Genomic DNA, 21,568 nt, shown 5'->3' with positions numbered 1-21,568 from the left:
TTTCTGGAGCATCTGGCTCACTCGTATTTCTCTCCTCACCGGCCAAGTGCTGTTCTGTGAGGCGGCTGGTCTGTTTTCTTTGGCGCCGGGCCAGAGGAGGTCACTGTTGTTGTTATTGTTTCAGTTCTGGAGAAAAAGGATGCAGTCATTATTTCCCCCCCTCTTCTGGGGCTGTTTTATACAAGTGTTTTGTCCATTTCCAGCAACAAGTTGTTCTTAAACGGGGTGGTTGTTATGCTCAGCAGAAACGGTGTCGGACCTTGGGGGGGGGGGCCGTGTGCGTCTGCTCTGCAGAGCAAGGGACGCGTGACGTGCAAGTCTCATGTTTCTGCAGCTGGCACATCTGTATTACACTTGTGGAATCTGTCTTGCACACCTGTGCAATTTTGCACCCATCCCATGTTGCAGCCAGGATCGCGGAGGCGCTTAGAATCAGGAAGGGCTGGAGTTCAGGGGAAATGTGCGTCTGGTATAGTGAAGGCTGCCGGTTCTGAGCTGACAACTCCACATTGCGCTGGGAACGTCCCTTCCTCAACTCTGGAATGGTGCTTGGCAGTCAGGACGGGCAGCATCAAGTTAGGTGACCCGAGAGCCTGACTTGGGATAAGCTTCCTGTGTCTCAGTTTTTGAATGCTTCCCCGCCAACCCTGGGAATGTACCACATGTGGAAATCTAGCATCTCAGGGAGCTCATTTGCTAAACTAAACCTCTCCCTGCGCCTTTGCTTCCTATTCATAAGGGTTTCTTTACATGTGGCATGCATTCCATCTCCAAACGCGATTTTAGACAACCAGTGTGGCATGGGTCGCATGTTGCATTGGGAATCCAGGCAATCTGGTTCTAGTCCCCACTCAGCCATGAAGCTCGGTGACTTTGCGCCAGTCCAGCCTACCTCACAGGATTGTTGTGGTTGTAAGGATAAAATGGACCTATGTGAGCCATCTTGAGCTCCTCACAAGAGTTAAAAAGCTGGGATATAAATGCAGTGGAAGAGTAGCTGTCACTGTGATCTAGGAAAGGCTGTACCGTCGTTGCTGTTACCATCACATTTTAGTGTTTGACTGGGCTCTTAGTGAGAAGGGTACAGGACTTACTATATTAAAACTATAAATAACACAATTTCTCCTTACACCCTTCCTGTCGACTCACTTAACTGAAGATGCACTGTCCAAAATGTGAGAGGAAGAGAACCCTAATAGGTTGTGTTTAAGAAACTTACCATCTTTCACGGGGGCCATAAGAAGAGCAGTCTGGGTCCAGCCAGAACCTTCTCTTGTCCAATGCTGTTTCCACAGTGGCCAGCCACTGCTCCTGGAAGCAGGGACTGCTTCTCCAAAGGACTGTTTCTCTTAGGGCTGGCCCAGCCTAAGGGACGGTCTGCCTGTAGCCACGGATAGCCGCCTCCTCCTCCATGAATTTGTCCAGCCCCCTTTTAAATCCATCCAAGTGGATGGTCATCAGTGAACCTTCTGGGTCCGTCACAGGCTAATTGTGTACTATGTGAAAAAATACTTCCTTTTGGCCATATCCCATGATTCCATTCAGCTTCTTTGGATGACCACAGTGATTGTTAGTGCTGGGAGAATATCCCCGATGCCCAGATGATGAAAAATTATATTTGTACAACACCCAGTAGCCCAAGCTCTCTGATAGCCGTGTTTTGCTCTGCTTTGCCTGGGCACCAGTAACTCTGTGGTGCCCTCAGGCCCTCTTCCAGTCTCTGCACAAGACCCAGACCTGTTTGCATGCCTAGCAACCAACAGATCTCCTGCTCAGGACAGGGTGAAGTCCACCACTCTAGCCATCGCTCTGCGGTGAGCATGGGTCTTCAGAGACAAGGAGTTGGCAGTACACCTGATTTATAGGTGGCACCAGAGTTGGCAGTAGGGATGGCCATCATTCAGCAGCTTCTGGGACCCACATCCTAGTTGGGGGCCCACTTGCCCGAGTGGGGAGATGAAGCAGTATCTCCGAATTCTGTCTTGACAGAAGGAGAATGGTCGCACCTTGTGGTCACAGAGAGCCAGGCAACCTCTCAAGACACCTTGCCCTAAAACCTGGAGCTGACATTGCCCGTTCCCTGTAGCTGATGGGCATTTTTCTATTTATTTATAAAATTGCGTGCTTCAGGAAACTATCCTTTAAACATACAAATGCACATCGCCTCCACCCCTTCAGCTCTACTGATAATTTAACGCAGCTTCTCTAGCCGAAACCGTATCTGCTCAGTATAGGATGGGAACATGGAAACCGCTGATCAGGCTCTGGGCTGTGCTTGAGTGAGAGATAAGATGTGTTTTCAGGAAGGGACGTCACGCACTCGCCCATCTAGGAATTCTCCTTTTTAGATACAAGTGGCATGTATGTGACTGATCTTTCCAAACTATGCTCCCTGGCAGGGTACGGGATGCATTGTTTCCATGCTGAAAAGAAGGGAGAGGGAAAGATTAGGCTGTAATTTATTTTTGCATGTGCTTGATGAATAGTGGAGCGCTCCAACCAGTGGGTTTTCCTGCTCATTTCATACTTCAGACCACAAAAAGTATGCATGTTTACCAAGAGCATGTAAGAACCACGTTTAGCAGACGGGCAGAATTGCAAGACTGCTTTGGTACGGAGCTGCAGTTCTAGGGTTTGTTGGGAAAGAGGTTTTTGTCAGTGGTCGGTTTGTAGTGTGCCTTCCTGCATGTGGGAAATGTAATGGGGAAACTGGCCGGGTTGCTGGTAAACCTGAGGTCAGCTTTTGTCAACCTGCCACCTTATAAGTGTGTTAGATTGCAGCTCCAGTAGCTCTCTCGCCATTGGCCCTGTCAACTGGCGAGGAACTGTGGGAGTTGTGGCCCAACATATCCAGAGGACAAAAAGTTGGGAAAGTTGACTTACGCAGACTTAGGTCTGTTGCCTCCTTGTAGTTGGGGCTACTGCTGTTGCAATCCTTGCTGTTTTGTAAGGTACTTTGAACAGAAATTGGGCTTGTGGGCTGTACTTCCTTATTTTTTTACTAGAACTCCAAGATCTACCCATTGGAGCCTGCTGCAGAACACATACGCTTAGAATTAAAATAATTCTGAGCCTAGGGATGTGTTTTGAGGAAAAGGACAGAACACAGTGAGCATAGCTTCCATACAGAATATCCACTCCTGGTTCTCACAAGTGCTTGTCTTTCCAGCGGTATAATTTAGGGTAAGAGGACAAAATTTAGGACATTTCGATGCAACTGTTGTTAAATCATTGAGAGCCAGAAATCCTTGTGACCTACTGCAGACCAGCCAAAGATCTACTAGGGCATGGGAGTCGTTCTCAACTCCCAGAAGCCCCTGCTAGCATGGCTAGTGGTCAAGAATGCTGGGAAGTGGAGTCCAAAACATAAGGCGATCTTGCTGCCCGTCCTGGTACTAGCTGCTGAAATTGTGGCCTGCCAAGACAAACACTCCCAACTATCCATGTGCTACCGGCCTACCAGCTGCAAGGCACCTGTTTGCACATGCCCTGCCGGGCTCAGACTGGCTGTAAGTCTGGGGGGGGGGCACTGCAGAGTACCTTCTGGTGAGTCCCGCACTAGTGGACTTCCTCCTGTGTAGATCCATATGTGCCCAGCCGCCCCTTGAGATCGGCGGGAGAGGCCCTTCTCCGGGAGCCCTCCGTGAAGGAAATTAGGAGGGTGGGTACTCGGAGGAGGGCCTTCTCTGCGGTGGCACCCCACCTATGGAATGCGCTCCCCAGAGAGGTCCGCCTGGCGCCGTCATTATTTGTTTTTCGGCGCCAGGCGAAGACCTTTTTATTTAAGCAGCATCTTAAATGTTAATACTATTGAATTTTATCTGGCCAGGGCGGCTTATTTGATATCGTATTTTTGTATTTTTAATTTAATGTTTATATTTTGGATTTAATATTATAATCATTTTATTTATTGTTGTAAGCCGCCCCGAGGCTTCAGCGAATGGGGCGGCATAAAAATGGTTTAATAAATAAATAAATAAATAAAATGGTGGTGGGCCAACCTGGTGGTGATGGCAGCAGGTGTGATCAGATCAACACCTGGGACTTGCTGTGTTTCCCAGAGCTCTCTGGAGTGTTGTCCTAGCAGAGGCATTGTGGAGAACTGAGATGGTGACGTTAAGACTGATTACCAGAAGAACACCGTGGTGTTAGCATTGGACCATGCCAAGTAACGAGGCCCAGTTCAGCTAATTATACCTTTTATTGCTAACAGGCCTGCCCTCCATTTGCGCAGTATAACACCTCTTTATAAAGTCACGTTAATGCAATGCATTCTCATTAGCATGGTGGTCAGCTGTTACAAAGCTTGTTAGAAGGTCACAAGTATTCCAAGAGGGTTCCAAGCATTTCTGTAAGGTAGATCATTGTTCTGCTCCCATTATCACAGAGATAAGGGGACTGAGAGAGCCATTTCCCGGAGGCAGCCTCCCCCAGTCTGATACCCTTCAGATGTGCTGGAGTGCCACTCCTGAAATTCCCAGCCAGTTTCAGCCGTCCTGGTATGCAGCTACCTCAGAGTCCCTTGGAAAGAGCGGCAACTGCAGGAGCCAGTCTAGGCATCCAGTGTCTATGTGCAGACCAATAAGGAAGAAGTAGGCAATATAGGCAGGGAGCAATGCACCTTGGGATTGAATTTCAAGTGCAGTGGCCGAGGACATACATGCCAAATGCAGGAGGACTGAGCAAGGAGGGTGGAAGCCACAATAACATAGAAACCACTTGATTGTCTGTCAGGTTGATGGTAATAGAACAGAACAGAATAGAATGGGAATCATGGTATCCATCCAGGGTCGCTTGTCATCTTGTGTGAACACAGCCGGTGTCTTTGCCATTGTGTTGCATCAGTTCTGTCGTTCATGGCTCTCTCTCTCTTTTTTCTCCCTCAGTTGCGGAATGCCAGGATCAAATTTGAACATGATGGAGAGAAAAGGTACACACCGGAGTGCGTGGGGATGGTGGTGCTGTTGTGTTTTGTTTTTCCCTTCGTTAAATTCAGAGTTGTTTTGATCTTAAGAGAAACTGGCCCGCATCCCTAAAACGTCAACCTCTGTTGAACTGTCGGTAATATGTTAATGTATTAAAATTAATGGGTTAATTAAGAATTGGACACGAGCATAGTGTTTTGGCATACCTACCAAAGCTGTTCTTGCACCCAATTTGTACGCAAACAGTTAATTCCCACTTTTGCTATGAATCCATGCTCTTCTTTGATGTAGCCCTGGATCAGGTCTGTGCAGGTTGCTTCTTAGGCAGGCACATCCGGTCCGTGAGTCTTGTATGATGAATTCCTGTAAGTTTTCAGCTTCCTGGTGCAATGGTGGGATTTTCTACCTGGCGAGCCGGGTGGTAGGTTGAATTTGGAGACAGGATGTTAACAAGTTTGATAGCTTGCAATAGCCCCATTGCATTCCCCTCTGTAACCTGTCACTAGTAAATGTATAAAGTATCAGTGGAATGGGGCCTTAAGTGACATTGACTTACTGATGTTCTTGCAGGATTATCCAGTTCCCGAGGCCGGTTAAGTTCAGAGAAGTTCTGCAGAAAGTCATGGATGCTTTTGGTCAGATGATGGACTTACACTATGCCAACAATGAGGTATCTTACCAGCTTCTTTGCCACCTCTTCTTAAAGGCAGTGTGCTCACAAGATTTCCAAAAACAAATGCAGAATGAAATAGAAAAAGATGTTGGATTCAGTGGGACTGAGTCCAGAGAATGCCGCTCTTCTGTGCTTGCCAGATCTGCTGTGGTGCATGTTGTAGCTTTTCCGGAAAGGCAAAGAGGGTTCCTGGTTCAAATGAAGAGTACGTGTTCTGCATCCGGTTCCTGGCCCCTCTAGTTTGATGGATTGTGGGCAGAAGACTAGCGGGGACCTTCTGGTCAAGGTAGAAAACATTGCTCTAGTTCCCTCTTCCTAATCTGGTGCTCTCCAGAAGTGTTGGAACAATTCTAAGTGTTGTTGGCTGCGTAGTAAAAGAGTTTCATTCCCACACATCTAGAGGTGACCATGTTGCAGAAAGCTGAGCTAGATAGATTAATAGTTCAGCTAAATTGTCTTATTTCCATATCATGTTGTTGTTTGTCATCATGTCCAGATCTGTTCCAACAAACAAACTATGGTTTGTCCATCAGTTATAAAGCAGAAGCAGAAGCCACAGTTTATAGTAGGATTAGGAAGTCCGGCTTGTTTAAACCATGGCTTGTCATAATCATGGTTCATGTCTGACTGATTTGCACCCCTGTCGACTCTGAAACAGACATGCCTGGCAAGAACACCTTAGAAGTGAAGCCATTGTTAAAGCTGACAAAATGGGCCGGAGAAAAGCAAATCAGAAACGGGAAGCGGGCTGGAGTTCACCTACGCATTTGCAAGACAATGCATGATTAAAACCTCAAAGTATGTTATCCTAAAACAGGGATAGTGTTCCGTGGAACACAAGGCAGCTCAATGTGTTCACCATCTTCCAGATGTTCGCCCACCGCTTTAACAAAACAAGCATCAGAAGTATTTTTGAAGCCAGTACAGAGCTGCTCCAGAGATTGGGAACTGTGTGGTGTCATAAGGCTAACAGATAAACTTCTACCATAGCCACCTTTTCCCTAGTTCAAAATATACCCTGCTAAAATTCAGCAGTACTGTTTTCCTCCCCCTCACCACACACATTCTTTCTGGCCACCAGTACCAAAACAACTTTTTTCCTTCCATGAGGAACCCAAGGTGCCTTCCATCACTCCATTTTATCCCTTCAATCACAACCCTGTGAGTAGGTGATGCCGAGAGTGAGTAATTACAATTATTATGTGGCATTTGTATCTCACCTTGCAAGAAACCCAGGCTTATAAAGTTCTGCTCTCCATTTTATTCCCACAACAACAACCCTTTGAGGTAGGCCGGACTGCAAATCTCACTGGCCCGCAATCACCCAGTGTGTTTCATGGCTGAGTGGGGAAGAAGCCGAATCCCAGCCCAGGACTCTGACCAGTATGCAACACTGCCTGTAAATGAGCCTTAAGAGAAGGATTTCAGCCTTTAGAACGTGGAAAAACTACACGAAAGATGGAAAACAGCCAAACCGTTGGTGACTTGGGGGCAGGGACATGGTCCTCTGTTTCTCAAGAGGGCTGCTATTAGGCAGGCCAGATCCGGCCCCCAGTCCTGCAGTTCCCCACCTCTGCATTCTGCATAATGGTTGTCTTTGCCCGCGTTAGTTCAGTGCACAGATAGCTCTGGCTTAGCACAGTGACCAGCAAACCGATGAATCAGCACTCGACAATTTCCCCCTTTCCGCCATGGGCTCCTTGGCTCATTAACACCGCTCTTCAGCTTACCGGCCGCAGGAAAACTTCGCTCTGTTTCCTGAGCCTGCAACCTGCCAACTTGCTCCAGTTTGCGTGTGTCTATATTTAGGCTTAGTGTCTGGTAGAGAACGTCCGTGTACACAGCAGCCCTGTTGGCAGATGCAGCTGAAACCTCCTCGCCAGATCCAAGCGAGAGGCAAGGGCCAATTTCCACAGCACACAGAGAACAATGTCAACCTGATGTTTTTTGGCGTCTCGGAAGCCCGGCACGGGAGTGTATGGAACACTGTGAGACTGGAGGAGAGGCTTAGAAGGTCGCAGGACATTTTATTCCAAGCAGAGACCGATTTTGGATGGCTCCTGCAGAGTTGAGGTGGCTGTGGGGAGGGGCAAAAGAGCCAGCCAAGGAACTGCCCTGGCAGTTCAGGTCCAGACTCCAGGGTAGAATGAGGCTGATGAAAAAAGCATGCCAGGTTGGAGTCGAGTCCTGTGTTGAGGCTGTTGTTTTTGGAAAGAGAATTTTTGTGGAATTTTCAGAAGGTGAACTGAGGTCTCAACCGTGCAGGTTAGAATCGTGGAATTCTGTGCTTCCAGGGAAAAGACGGCCGTTGAGCACAAGGCAGTGTACACTAATGCAGCATAACTTTCACACTGCAGACCAGCCCACCAGAGTGACCAGAGCTCTAGGCGGCCTGAGTAAGTGAGCCAAGTTGCATGCCAGCATTGTGAGATGCAACAGCAATTATTCAGGGAACACTAGCCCATTTGAAGCAGGAGCAAGGATTTTATCCAGACTTTTTTATCTGGATAAAGAAAAGAATTTTATCCAGATCTTAGAGAGAAAGTGGGAGCTGTATGATGGAATATAAAAATGATGCTCAGCATGTATGCAGCACTTTCAGCAAACCTGGTAACAATCCTGGAAGGTACCTTGATATTCTCTGCACAGAACCATCAGCATTCTAGTCTGTGTGTATGTGAGAGGGTGTTCAATGTTTGACCTGCTCTAGAAGGGGGGGGGGGTTAAAGGTCTAGATTCTAGACTCTAGAAAAAGTAATTGTCCAGGGATTGTTCCATTTCAGAAGGTGTGTTTGTGTTGCATTCGAATACATCCCAAACTCCTTGTACATTGGAAAGTTAGCACATCAGTCAAAGGACACTGTTGTGCTAGCTTTCCAGGGGCAGGAAGTTGTGGGCAAATGCGCAGCAACATCCAGCATTCTCCAGCCACCGACACCCTTGAGCTGTATGAGTCAATTGAGCCAGAAGATGGAGCTGGAATGTATTAACTGACCGCGTCCTGCACAGAACAGGGGTTGGACCCGATGGCCTTATTGGTCCCTTCCAACTCTACTATTCTGTGACTCTACAGTTTTTATTAGATGCATTATGCCTTTCCATTCAGGATACTGAGGGGCTTACAAGAAGAAGAAAGTCAATAAAACTCAACCTAGAACAAACAGTTACAAGGATTAAAAACCAGTAAAGCTGAATTGCACAGATGAGTATCAAAACGCATCTTCCCCAGCCTGGTGCCCTCCAGATGAGTTGGATGACAGTTCCCAGAATCTGGCTACGGTGCTCTGCTAGGGGATACTTGGAGCTGTTCTTCAAGACATCTGGAACACAATTGATTAGGGAAGGCAGTCTAAAATAGCCAAAAGCAAAGCCCGCAACTAAATGAGTAAAGGCTTGGCCAGCTGGCAAGGAAGCAATGACTTGAGGGAGGCGAGCAGACAGATCTTGTGAGCTGAGGAATTCCACAGTCCAGGAGCGGCCACGGAGAAGGCCCAACCTTGGACACCGGCAGTGCACAGAGGGAAGTTCTTCAGGAAATCTGAAGAGTGTACAGGCTGGATGGATATCTCTTGACCCTGAGTCACGAAGGCCCCAACACTACATTTTAGTGTTTCAAGAACAGATACCTTCCATTGTGCCTGGAAACAAATTGGCAAAAAGTACAGGCATTTTAGGTTTGGTTTGGTTTGGTTTGGTTTGGTTTGGTTTGGTTTGGTTTGGTTTGGTTTGGTTTACAGGGGACTGCCCTCTGTGTGAAGGTCTGTCAGAGGATGGTCCTCAGTTGACGATGTCTTCCGTTTGCAGGGCTCCGCTGTCCAAATACAGTTTAAAAATAAAGGACTGCAAGAGCAGTTGCTTTCCGACAATTAAGACGCAGGATTCACCTGGTCCGTGTTTTGCAATATAGTGAGATAGCCTGCATTTCTATTTAGATTATAATTATTATTTCCATGTTAGCATATGCAAACATTATATAGATCTGTCTTCTTTTGTCTTTTGGGGTGATAGTTCTTTTTTGGCAAATCTTAAGCATACCTACGGCCTGCGTGTGGCAAATGTGATGTGATACACTGATGGGGTGAGCATCCGTGTTTGCTAGTGCAGTTTGGGCTGCACCTGGGGCCTTGGGCTCAGCCAGGTGCATGCTGGAATTCCAGGCAGCGGGGAGGCTGCGTTCTGCTCCTCCTCATCTGTGTCTCCCAGGATGAGTACCGAGCTCTTCATTTAGGAGAACAAAATTGAACGCACAGGTATTAAGATGGAGGATACTTGGTTGTCATCAGCGCTAATGAAAAGTCGTACTTGATCATAAACTGCCTGGCACGTAGCATTATGATGTGGCTGCAATAAAGTCACATACAAATTTAGTTTGCCTCAATTGGAAGTACAGTTTCATCATCTTGGGAAGTAAAAGTTCCACTCTGCCCTGCACTGGTCAGACCTCACCTAGAAGGGTGTGTCCAGTTCTTGACACCACTCTGGAAAAAGGATATAGTAAGAGCGGGAAGGTCAGCAAAGATAATCCCAAGATTGAAGGAACTGGGTATGGTTAACCTTGAGAGGAGGCGATTGGGAGATAAATTAGCACTTTTTGACTCTGAAAGGGGTTGTCTTATCGAAGTGGATTGCAGCAACCTGTTCTCTGTCTGGTTGGGACACAGAAAGGCTTAAGTTACAAGAAGGCAGATTCGGGTTGAACATCAGGAAAACTCCACAGCTAAACTGTGCATCCCACAGCCCAGCTGAGTGACGAACTCTCCACTGCTGGAGGTATTCCAGCAAATTGTACAGAGCAATATGTCTGGGACGCTCGACACTGGACTTCCGCACCGAGCAGGGGGTTGGAGTTGATAGTCTGCGTAGCCCGTTGCAACACTTTGCTTCCGTTAGTCTAATGACAGAAGGAGGGACAGGCTGGATCTGAGCAGAGTTGTCCAGTCCGGCATTCTGGCCTACCGGCAAGCAGCGTCAAGCTAATGTGGACCAGGGCATTCCCCTTCCTCTTTTAAGGGCTTCATCCTCTTTCCCCTCCTGACAGGATGAAATATTTCAAAAAATGGGCAAGAACATAGCAGGAGTTCTTCTGGATCAGGCCATGGGCCATATAATCCAGCATTCTGTTCTAACAGTGGCCAACCGGCTGCCCGTGGGCACCCTCAAAGCAGGGCAGGAGAATGGCAGCAGCCTCCTGCCCATGGCTTATTTTATATTGTATTTTTGTATTTTTAAGATTATAATTAATTTATTGTTGTAAGCCGCCCCAAGGCTTTGGCGAATGGGGTGGCATAAAAATGTTTTAATAAAACAAACAAACAAATAAATCCTGCCTCTGATACTGGAGGTAGCAGGTGGGACCAGTAGCCATCCATAGTCATCTTCATGCATTTGGCCAATCCCATTTGAAAGTCACCATTGCTGCATCTTGTGAGGTCAAATTCCACAGGTTACCTTTTCTTTCTCCCAAATGACCCGCCAGTCAACTTTAACCCTGGGTTCTACTGGGGGGCCTGTTGTGTTCTTTGGCATAGCATTTGGAAACGACTGCCTATAGATACCTGTCTGCTTTAAAACCGAAAAGCTAAGTTAGCAGTCCTCAGGATTAGTTGGATGTCCCATCTGCACGCATCTACGTGTCCCGCTATGAGTAGGTAATGCCTGTAGTTCAGATCCAGCCTGCAAAAATTGCATTCACTTTTGCCACGCAGGGTAGCCCTCCAGCTGTGTCGGGGGCACGTGGGGCCTCGTCTTTTGTAAGCTGTTGTTCAGATGATTGCTATTTGATTCCTCAAAGGGATGCTATCTTGGAAGAAAAGGTTAAAACCTCTTTGTTTCTGTTTTCCACCAGAAGCCTCTGATAGCTTCACGCTATCCTGGGTTCAAGTGTCTAATCCCCACCTTTCCCAAGCCCCCGACTGCTCCACCACTCCTCTGTTTGCTCATGTTTGTAACTCAGCTGTACCAATGCTGTTTGCTCATTCTTTTTCCAGCTCCTGATACCCCTGAAATCACAGGAAGACTTGGACCGAGCGGTGGAACACTTGGATCGCAGCCCTTCTCTGAAAAGCCTCCGAGTGTTTGTGAAAACTCCAAAGAAAACAAATGTGAGCTACCACCTCCTTTCTCTTCGTTTGTGTACAAAGCAAAATGCAATGTTATTGTCTCGAGGAGTGAAAACACTTGTACGTTTCAGCTACGTATCAGATGGCTGGTTTGTCCTAACAGCCCCCTCTTAGAATTGGCATCTGATCATTGCATTTCTTACACAATCAACCCTACGCTTGAGCTGACCCCATGTCTTTCATTTGTTAAGAGTACGTCACACTAGTCCCTTGCTTATGTGGGGTTTAGGTCGTGCCTCGTGGCCCTCGGCTAGCGGCCCTCACGTTCTGCTGTCAGAATGACTTCGTAGCTCCATCGTATGCTCTGTGAAGCAGAGGTGATGTGCTGCAGCTCCACCCTTGGGGTTTCCAGCATGGCCTGCGTGGACAATCTCATGGGTTGGCCTTCTGGGAAATTGATGTTTTGGGTCTGACGATGCCTCCGTGGCCATTTGGTGACACTCCCTACATTTCCGCTCTGTCCACTGACCCAAAAAGTTTGCAGAGCCCTGCAGCACACCACCCTTGGGCCCATCCCTGCCAGCCACTGGAGTACCTTCCTGTCCTGTCTCAGGACCATCGCCATCCTCAATCACCTCCTTACCTTGTCCTTCCTTTTAAAAGGCCGCCCAACTGGGAGACAGTCTTTCTAGCAAGGGGACAAAGCTGCCTCGTGTGTTTTCCCAAGTCACGGGGGGCAAAAGGGGCTGGAGTGATCTGGGCTGCCCAACCTTAGGGCCCAGTGGTGTCTTCTTGAACAGGGTGCCAAAGAACCTGTTGACCCCCTGAGGTTCCCCAGCTGGTGGTTCCATTCCTTGGAATGCCTGGGAGGTGGGAAAGAGCGGGCCCCACCAACTGCTTTCGTACCCTTTCTAGCCTCTGCACCCGAACAACAGCAAGCAACACGAGATGAGGATATCCAAGTCCATGGGAGACATCATGGGGTCCCTCTACAAGGATGCAGAGAGGACACGGAAGCATTCAACAGGTCAGTGAATTACAGCGGCGAGGTGTCTTTCCTCCTTTCCGCAAGCCCTCGAGATCCCCTGCTCCCCTCTCCCCTTGTTCCCCAAGAGGCAAAAATTCAAACAAAAGAATGAATGAAGTGGGTTCAGTGTCCAGAGCGTGATGGGGGCCGATGGCAGCTGGGAAACAGACCAACATGCTCTCCTGCTTGGGACAAGAACCCACAAGGAACCGCTGCCTGTCGCCAAAGGAGGTCGTGGAGCGCTTTGCGATCTGGGCTGGCTACCTGGAGGCACTCATTGCAGGGTTATTATGAAGTTCACCGGAGACTGAGATAATCCTGTGAGGAGGTGTGTGGTGGAGGCCCTGCCCTCTGTGAGAGACAGGCCAGGCTGGCCAGGGGACCAATCTCCTGCTTCTGGGACCAGTATGGCAGTCAAGATAGGATTTTCTGAACGACCGCGGGAGGACTTTGAGGGAACCGAGGGTGTCGGCCAAGGAGCCTTCTTGAAGGATAAAGCAATGTTCCTCAACCTGGTGCCACCCAGATGTATTTGACTACAACTCCCAGCATCCCCAACCAGCCTGTTTAGGGAGATCTGGGACAGAAGGAACATAACCCTTGAAGATGCTTCTTGTCCTTCGTTCATGCAGCCCTCTGCAAGAGGCGTTACCTCAGAGTCCACCTCCTGCAGTCGTCCAGGAAGAAGTTCTTCTCTGGTCATCCCCATTCTGGGAATCTCAGAGTCCCAGGACTGCTGTCCTGAGGCGGAAGGCCTGCATCCAGGTCTTGGACCGTGGGACTTGCTCTGAGCCCTGTCGGCTACGCAATGCCCAGGTCATCCCTAGATTACAACCACTTGGTCATCTGACCCAAGAGGCATCAAGAACATTGCCAGGACCCAGCCAAGGCTATGCCTGAAACTAGACCTGGAAGAGAGACCCCCTCGTCTAGGAAGCCTGAAGTCCACTGCTGAAGCCAAGAGGCAAGGCTAAATTAAAACCGGGTGCAGCCTCTCCATTGGTGCCCAGGTGGAGTCAGTGGAAAAATGATGCAGTGTACAGATGCAAGCATTCAGAGGAACAGAATGGACTGAGCACACCTAATTAATGAAGTAATTGCAGCCTTTCCGGAGGGATAAAGCTGTGTAGAAGCCAGAAACACAGCAAATGATTTTTGGTTGGGGACAAGGTTGAGGTCATCTGGGGCAGCCTTGATGGCTGCGCTGGGACCCAGGTGGGCTCAGGCCCAGGGCTCCGTGCCCCCACTGTAAGATGCCTGCGTGACGATGGCTCTTATCCGTATGTCTGGAGAAGCCCCCCCACCTTTTCTGGGGAACGTTCACCCAGCTCCTGACGGAGACCTGTGGTGTTGAGCACTTGCCCAGAACTCTGTATGGTTGTTTCTGAAACAGAATGTGCTGCTTCACGGTTACAGCAAGTACCTCTGCAAATGCTGCTTGCACTTGAACAAAGTTAACACTTTTGCTGTTTTTCTTCGGGCTGCCAACCCATTTTCTCCTGTTGTACCAATAGGCCAGTGGAATTTGGAGCGAATATAAACTTGCTGTTGGCAGAAACTTTCCACCCTTCTGTAATGGTTTTGGGGGAGGAGGTCTGCTCAGCATACAACACACAGGATTGCTCGAATTTATTATGGAGACGGAAGCATGGAATGCACCCAGTAGGCAAAATTAAACATTAAATGGGCTGGTGCATTTTGTATCTATGTGAGAGAGTATCATCTCTGTAATAAGAAATTGTGTAAAACAGTTCTCATTGTCCAGCAGAAAGCACATTTCGCTTTAGCCTGGGCAAGCAACAGGTTTGTGCAACACCAGTTCAACAAAGGATTTCTTTTGTGTGCATTTTTGCATTGGTTGGATTGATTTCAGCAACCCAAACAATTTCTTCTTGAGACTGTGCTAAAGAGACTCAAAAAAAGGACATAGACTTTACACTTTATGTTGTGAGCCGCCCCGAGGCTTCGGCGAATGGGGCGGCATAGAAATGTTTTAATAAATAAATAGATAGATAGATAGATAGATAGTTAGGTTAAGTGCAAAAGTTACATGGGCCTGCATGAGTGGTATGAAAACTTCCAGGACTGTGAATGTAGGAGCTGACTTCTGGGATTGCAGTTGGAGCTCCTGAAAAACTGAAAACCAGAAGGTGGCTTTCATGAATCAAAGACGCTTTCTAGTCTCCCGGTTAAAAAAGAAAGCAAAAGTTCACCCGCCACATTTTATTAAGAGTAGTTTGGGAGAGGGCTAAGAATGCTGATTGAAATCTAGAAACAATATAGTAGGATGGTATCATTTTAGTGCCGAAATAGAACTGAGTTGCAGAGTTCAGCACTGAAAAGGAGTATGCTTGGAAACAATAGCAACGAGTCAGTACACTCCTGGGGTTGTAGGAAGCAGATGATGCTTAAGCAGCCATAACTTGTTACGGCAGGTATGGAGCCTCTTTCAGGGCCAAATTCCACTTCGGAGAAGCTCCGGAGGGACACGGTTGAGTGGTAGATGGTGCTGAAGGCCAAAAGGGCAGGATCAAAGCCAGTATAAATATAAACACCTTTGAGCTTAAAGTGCTTAGTGCAAGTAACTAGTCCTTAGGAGAGCGGTTTCAGCCTTTTCTAATGGGTGAAAAGACTGCTCCAAAGCCAGGAAACCACCCAGTAATTGATGGTTATATGCATTTATATTAGATTTATACCCTGCTTTTTCCCAATGAACCCAAAGCAGCTTACATATTTCTCCTCCTGCTGCTTTTGATCTTATCCTCACAACAGTCTTGTGGGGTAGGTTGGGCTGAGAGTCTGTGACTGGCCCAGTCACCAGCTGGCTGCGGGGCTGAGCGGGGCCTAGATCCCAGGCCGACTGAGTCCCAGCCCCACGCTCTTACCCACTGCTCCACACTGGTGCACACTGAAGCTAGAGGAAGGGGCTGTGATGTGAGGGACAGATGTTGCTGCTGGCCCTCGGATCCTGCCCCCCTGTGTTACGGAATTGCACCATGTTTTTTAAATATTCTGGGCACTCTTTGTGTGTGCAGTTGGTCGTTAGAGAGTCTGCGTCTAGGGGAATATTTCCATCTCATGGGGCGTTTCTACTCACCGTGGCCCAGCAGCCATGGGCAGCTGCCCACAGAAACCCCCGGGCAGGATATGAGTACAGCAGCTCGGTAGTCCCGAGACATCTGGTGGCACATGGGTTTGCTTGGCCAAGGCTGCTCCAGAGCAAAGGGTAGCCATGGTGGGCTCTCAGCAGCTCCCCCTGGTGGCAAATCCCTGTGGTGGTGCAGGGAGCCAAGCCATTGGCTGGAGAGCCCAGTTGCCCTGCAGAGCATAGGCTGCTGCTGACCCCAAGCTGAGACAGAGTGTCCAGCTGCCTTGTTGACATCTGAAGCTGCAGCGTCCTTGGATGGTCCTTCCTGCTGGGTGGCTGTAAAGGATCCCTGCAGTTCAGTTCCAACAAGAACCGCCCCTCTCTACCCGCATGGCTGGGCCTTGCGGGAAACATGCCAAACATGTGGCATTTTTTCCAGCGAGCAGCTATTGGATGTGGCAAAGTGCAGGAGGAAACGGGGAGGAAGAAGCCAGGCCAAAGAGGCTCTTTTTGGAGGAAGAGCACAGCCAGGCGAGGTCAGCCTGGACCGGACTGGATGTGTTGCCCGAGCTGCACACACCGTTCAGGAGAATTCCTTTAACATAACAGAGTGGAAAGGGATGTGGCAGGGCTCCAGAGCTTGCCCGCAGTGGAAGACAGTCTCTTTGTGGGACATGCTGTACTTTCAATATAAACTGGGACCACGGAGCTCTTAGCTCACTTCCATGCCTCCGCCACCATCCAGAACCCTCTTGCCTCTGCTGTTGCACAAAAGCAAAGTGTCCATTCATCTCTGCAGAGGGTTGAGTTCCCAGGCGTCTGCATCTGCTCGGAGTAGCTTTCCGCCCGGTGCTAATAACAACAGGATTGCCTTGGTTCTGGGCATCGGTGCTGGCCCTTTGGAAGGAATGTATTTGCACTTTATACGTATAATTAAGTCCATCTATGTCCCACCTGGCACACCTTGGTGCTTCCCCAGTCTTATTCTCACCACAACCCTGAGACTGAGGACAAGCTGAGAGAGGATGATGGCCCTGAGCTGGCCGTGCGAACGTCACCACCAACTGGAGGTGGGAACTCGGGGCTTCCGCGGTCCAGCTGATGTGGATGGGATTGTGCCAGGCCGTGCCGCTCGACCTCTGCACGCCTTCTGTGTGGATCAAGGAAGGCTTGTAGCATCCGCTTTGCCGGCACACCGAAAGTTTGGTCCTGGGCACCTTCAGTTAAAAAGGCTTCAGCCACAGGGTGGATGAAGGGAACCCACTGTCGGAAACTCAGGAGACCCACCTGTGCAGTTCCTAGACTAAATCGGCCATCTTCATCCTGGGGGGCTGGACTTGCACATTGGAATTATGGGAATTGCAGTTCAGGAAAGCCCAGGGTGGGAATGGCTGGGTTAAATGGACCACGGAGCAGATTCTGTGCAAGGCAGCTCCACCTCTTCACCTGACTCAAGCATCGTGCAAGCAGGGGGTTGCCAGGTCTCATTCTCCCGACTGGGATTCCTTTCCTTGCTTTTCCACTCAGTTGTTTTTCTTGGCACAGCCGGCTTGGGAGTTCGATATACGGAGCTGCCCCCCTTGCAGGCCAGACCCAGTGCGCTGGGCTTCCACTCACCCCTTAGACCTTCTCTTCAGGGACTTCTGTCTGTCTTAACAGGCTCTCTGCACACAGGCCGGAGTTCCCCACCCCCCGGGAGCGTTCCCGAAGAGCAGCAGCAAATTGCACGGCAGGGGTCCTATACCAGCATCAACAGCGAGGGGGAGTTTATCCCCGAGACGATGGACCAAAATGTGAGTCTCTGCCGGAGTCTGAATGCAGCAGGCCACACGCGTGTTAGCTTTGCAGGGAAGCGAGCCGGTTCGCAGGCCGGGGAGGTAGGCAGGAAGCATCGGGCTTTGCTTCTCACCGGGTAGGTAGCGGGCAGGTTCCATAGAAAGAGAATCCGTTCCCTCTGACCTCCGCTCTCTTGGGTTCACATGTGTTCTGCCCTGCCAGGCCATATTCCTAGATGGGACTACTTGGAGCCCATTCAAGCATGTGGCATAGCTCTTCCTGGACTGTACCAGCGGAGACAGTCCGTTGTGTTTAAATCCCCCTCCACCATTTTTATTTTAAAACGTCTTGCACGTCCAAAGCTAAGCTTGTTGGGGAAGTGTATTCCAGAGTCACTTCCTGTTATACTAATTTTCCACTTGCAAGAAAGTTTTTTATTTATGTTAGTGGCTTTTGTTTGTTTTGTTTTTAGTGTGAGGGAACAGTCAAATGTGTGATTTCCTGTAGTGTAGTGAGGAGAAGTTGTATGATCCAGGAAGGATGTGCCAGTTCTGCATGTTTGGGCCAGCTGTGAGTGTGAGCATCTTCCAGTGACACGTCCCCACGGCCGAGGAATGTTGGCAGGCCTGCGAGCCCCGTGGCCCTCCCACGTCCCCTGGCTTTGCAGGCCAGGAGAAAGGCGGGCTCCTGCGGTACAGCCCTGGCTGGAAGGAGTTGGGGTTCCCTTCTGACACAGCCCCCCTTGATCTTCTGGGCGCCGGTTTGAGCTTCAAAACACGGGCAAGGTGTCATGTTATCCACCTCTTACCTGTTCACAGAGTGGTGGCCGGGAAAAGGCATGTTGTGGTCAGAGGAGGCAAAGGACGTAGAAGAAGGTAGTTTTGCATGAGCCAGGAATTACGGGAGGGAAGAGAAGCGAGAGGCGGAGTTGAGAGACTGCTCTGCTTCTCTTTAATAGTGTTCCCCAGCCTAGTGCCAGCCAGATGTTTTGCACTACTATTCCCATGATCCCCCAGTCAGCTAGGAGAGGCTGCTTTGCAAAGTGTCCAATTGCTTCTCTTGTTGGCATGCTTGGGGCCTTTTATCTTACTTAGCTTTTGTTATTTATCACAAAAACATAAACAATTGAGGTGCTTGAACAGAGCTTGATTTCCCCAGTGAGCCTCCATTCTTAGAGTACATTGTGCTGGGGGCAGTTTTGGCAAAAGCTGGGCCTCAAGGTGTGCTTGGTGTCTGGCTGCTAAAAGGGAGCGGGGAGGTCTAATTGGGTCTTTATTTCACGACTCTTTCCCCCCTCCCCTTTCCTCTCCAAAGTTGTTGGAGCCGTTTATCAGCCCTGATGACTCTCTCTCTGGAAGTTGTCAGTCCCTGGACAGATCCATAGACAGGTAAGCCAGATGCGTGATGCCCTTGGCTACTGTGCGCCCTGATGGCCACATGCCAGCTCCACTCTCAGGAGCAGGATGCCCTTGAGCACCAGTTGCTGGGGAAGAAGGGTGGGCAGGGGCCCTTGTACCCATGTTCCGCTGGTGGGATCCCATGAGCAGCTGGTTGGCCTTTGTGTGACCAGATTCTGGGCTAGGTGGAGACTTGGCCTGATCCAGCAATGCTCTTCTTGCCCTCTGATGCAGCTGTTGTTTCCCAGCTTGGCCAACCTGACAGGGTTGTTTTCAGGATGGGGAGGAGCCTAACCTGAAAACAGAGTTCCTTGCAGGAAGGGTGGGATAAAAGTGCAACCCAGGTTAAGTAATTATGTGTCTTTTTGCTCTGTTGAATCTTAGCCTGGGTTTCACGTTTAACCCATTTCTGTCCCACCTTCAGGTAAACATTTTCCAGGCATCTTACATACAATAAAAAGTGCCACCCCCAAAATTAAGCACCAGATGAAGACGGCATAAACATCACCCTTGTTCTGTGCCTATGAAGTTTAATGAAGGAAACTATTACTAAGATGCTGTCTGCCTCTGATTTTGCCAGAGAAGTGCATGACAAAAGATGTAAGCTAGGAAACCTTCAGTTCTAACCCAGCCCTACCTGTGAAATGTTTGGGCAGCCTTAGGCCAGCCTTCAACAACCCAGTGTTCTCTAGATGTGTGGGACTACAATCCCCATAATCCCCCAGGCAGATTTGCATTCAGGCGTTCCCCGTTACCAGCTAAGATTGTCATTAGAGTTGTATCCGCAACATGGGGATAATCACTTTGGCCTCCCCTGCGAGTTTGCTGGACGTTCTCCTTGGACTCCTGAATGCAGAGTCCGATAGGAAGGCAAAGCGTTGTCCTCTCAGCAAGCAGGGTCTCTGAATAAGCAGTCGTCGTGGCCAGGGGTGTCTCGTGGGACCTAATGTGGTGTTTCTGCCTCTTCATGCAGCCCACCCTTTAGCCAAACGCCTGTTTCAAGAAGGAAAAGAGAAACCAAAGAAAGCCTTGATTGTCTAGGTAAGGATTTCAGCAGTCTTGTTGTCTGCAGCCCCAAGGCCTCATGCGAGGTTTAGGTTGCTTCTCCCAGGGCGAAAGGTCCCCAGGTGCAGTACTGCCATTCCACCTTTTGTGCCTGTGGGCAAATTTTATCTGAGGACTAGAACCCCGAAATGCCTGAGGGACAGAGTTTTAAATCCAACTTGCAGTTACCCTTTCAGGCAAGTGAACCAGAGAATGGCTTGCTCAGAATCCGTAGCTCCAGAGTCTCACTTTGAGCTCGCACAGATTTTTCTTTGGTTGCAGCCTTCTGCTTCGAGCATGCATATGTAGCTGGTGAAATCACGGAAAATTTCATCATTGTTATATTGTAGTGACCTCTGCTATTAAAAAATGAATACATGGGCAGGTAGCCCAGAGGATGAAAAGACAATGTTTGGCTTGACGCGGTGGTGCGGGGCCAGGCCGTGGAAGCTGGGTTTCAGCTGTGGCCATGTGGCTCCGTGAAATTTTAATATGCCCCCTGGGCAGCAGTGCTCACGTTTCCCTTTAAAAGGCCGTTCACCGGAGCCTCAGTTGCCGTTCGCTTCCCATCCCCTACCCTGTCTGCCCTTCACGCTGCGCATGTGACCATGACGAGTTTCTGAATGGGGTTGTTAGAAAGAAACTGCTGAAAGGCTGGGCTTGACGCCTTCCAGGGTAGCCATTGAGTTGCAGCTAAACGAGGGCATAAAGAAGACGACTCTATAGCTGAGCTAAAATGTGGATGTAGAAAATCAGGCAGGCAGGGGAAGATCATACTACCAATGCACGTTTCTGCAACCTCTTCCCCTTGCCAGACGTGCCTGTGATGTTTGGTGCCCGGTAGTTGCTAAGCAGATCCCCTGAGTTGGATTCTCTTGGTGATCTGTAGCAACCCCTACACAAAGTGATGGTTTTGCAGCAAGTGCCTGCTTTCCTTTGCTCCACCCACGCATATCTTAGGGGCTGGAAACTAGAGTGCAAGCACGCAGCTCTGCACGAATTGGACATTGCCTTTGACAACAGAGTGCGGGTTTGAAGCGAAAGCTGAACCTCCCCCAATTGTCCTTACAGATTGTAAAACACGCACACGCAAAATGCAAACATTGGTGGAGGAACTGGTTGTTGGTGCTGGTCGACCTCTTTCACCTTTCCCCCCCTTGCGACCAGCAGCTTGAGAACAAAAAGGGCTGTGAAGCGAATAGTGCAACAGGATGTGATGTTTCATTCTTCCTTTGATTCATTCCAAAATTTGGCTCGGAATCTCAATTACTCGTGGCCATTCTCAAGTTTTGGCACATACGATTCCGAAGTGCCATCTTAGATTTGACTGGGTCAGTGCATTGTGGGGGAAGCAGGAAAAGGCTTCTTTTTTTAAATATATGCTTTGCTTCTCTCCCTTTCCAGATTTTGATATCCCGTTTTGTGAGAGATTTGGGAAAGGAGGGACCTTCCCAAGACAGTATCATCTTTCCCAGAGTCGCAAGGACTACAATGATGGTATGGCTGTTAAAATAGGGAAATAACAACAACACCAACAACAATAGTAGGTGCAGCAGTATTAGAAATAAAATTATGCTCT

General features: G+C 49.0%; 1 protein-coding gene across 2 annotated transcripts in view; it reads left to right on the top strand.

Moving 5' to 3' along the window:
- LOC123020993 (mitogen-activated protein kinase kinase kinase 3-like) overlaps window positions 1–21,568 on the top strand; it is a 103,913-nt gene that overhangs the window by 66,739 nt on the left and 15,606 nt on the right. Inside the window, exons 4-11 of one of the 2 annotated variants that reach the window (XM_044425338.1) lie at window positions 4,887–4,930; window positions 5,496–5,595; window positions 11,586–11,699; window positions 12,573–12,684; window positions 17,447–17,565; window positions 18,863–18,936; window positions 19,919–19,986; window positions 21,394–21,486. In XM_044425338.1, the coding sequence (XP_044281273.1) occupies window positions 4,887–4,930; window positions 5,496–5,595; window positions 11,586–11,699; window positions 12,573–12,684; window positions 17,447–17,565; window positions 18,863–18,936; window positions 19,919–19,986; window positions 21,394–21,486 (724 nt within the window). Of the gene's footprint in view, window positions 1–4,886; window positions 4,931–5,495; window positions 5,596–11,585; window positions 11,700–12,572; window positions 12,685–17,431; window positions 17,566–18,862; window positions 18,937–19,918; window positions 19,987–21,393; window positions 21,487–21,568 lie in introns of both variants that reach the window. The other variant, XM_044425337.1, reaches the window with a different exon arrangement.

Source organism: Varanus komodoensis, unplaced genomic scaffold, assembly GCF_004798865.1.
Source record: "Varanus komodoensis strain SLA01 unplaced genomic scaffold, ASM479886v1 scaffold15, whole genome shotgun sequence".
Taxonomy (NCBI): domain Eukaryota; kingdom Metazoa; phylum Chordata; class Lepidosauria; order Squamata; family Varanidae; genus Varanus; species Varanus komodoensis.
This window is presented reverse-complemented; position numbering and strand designations above follow the sequence as displayed.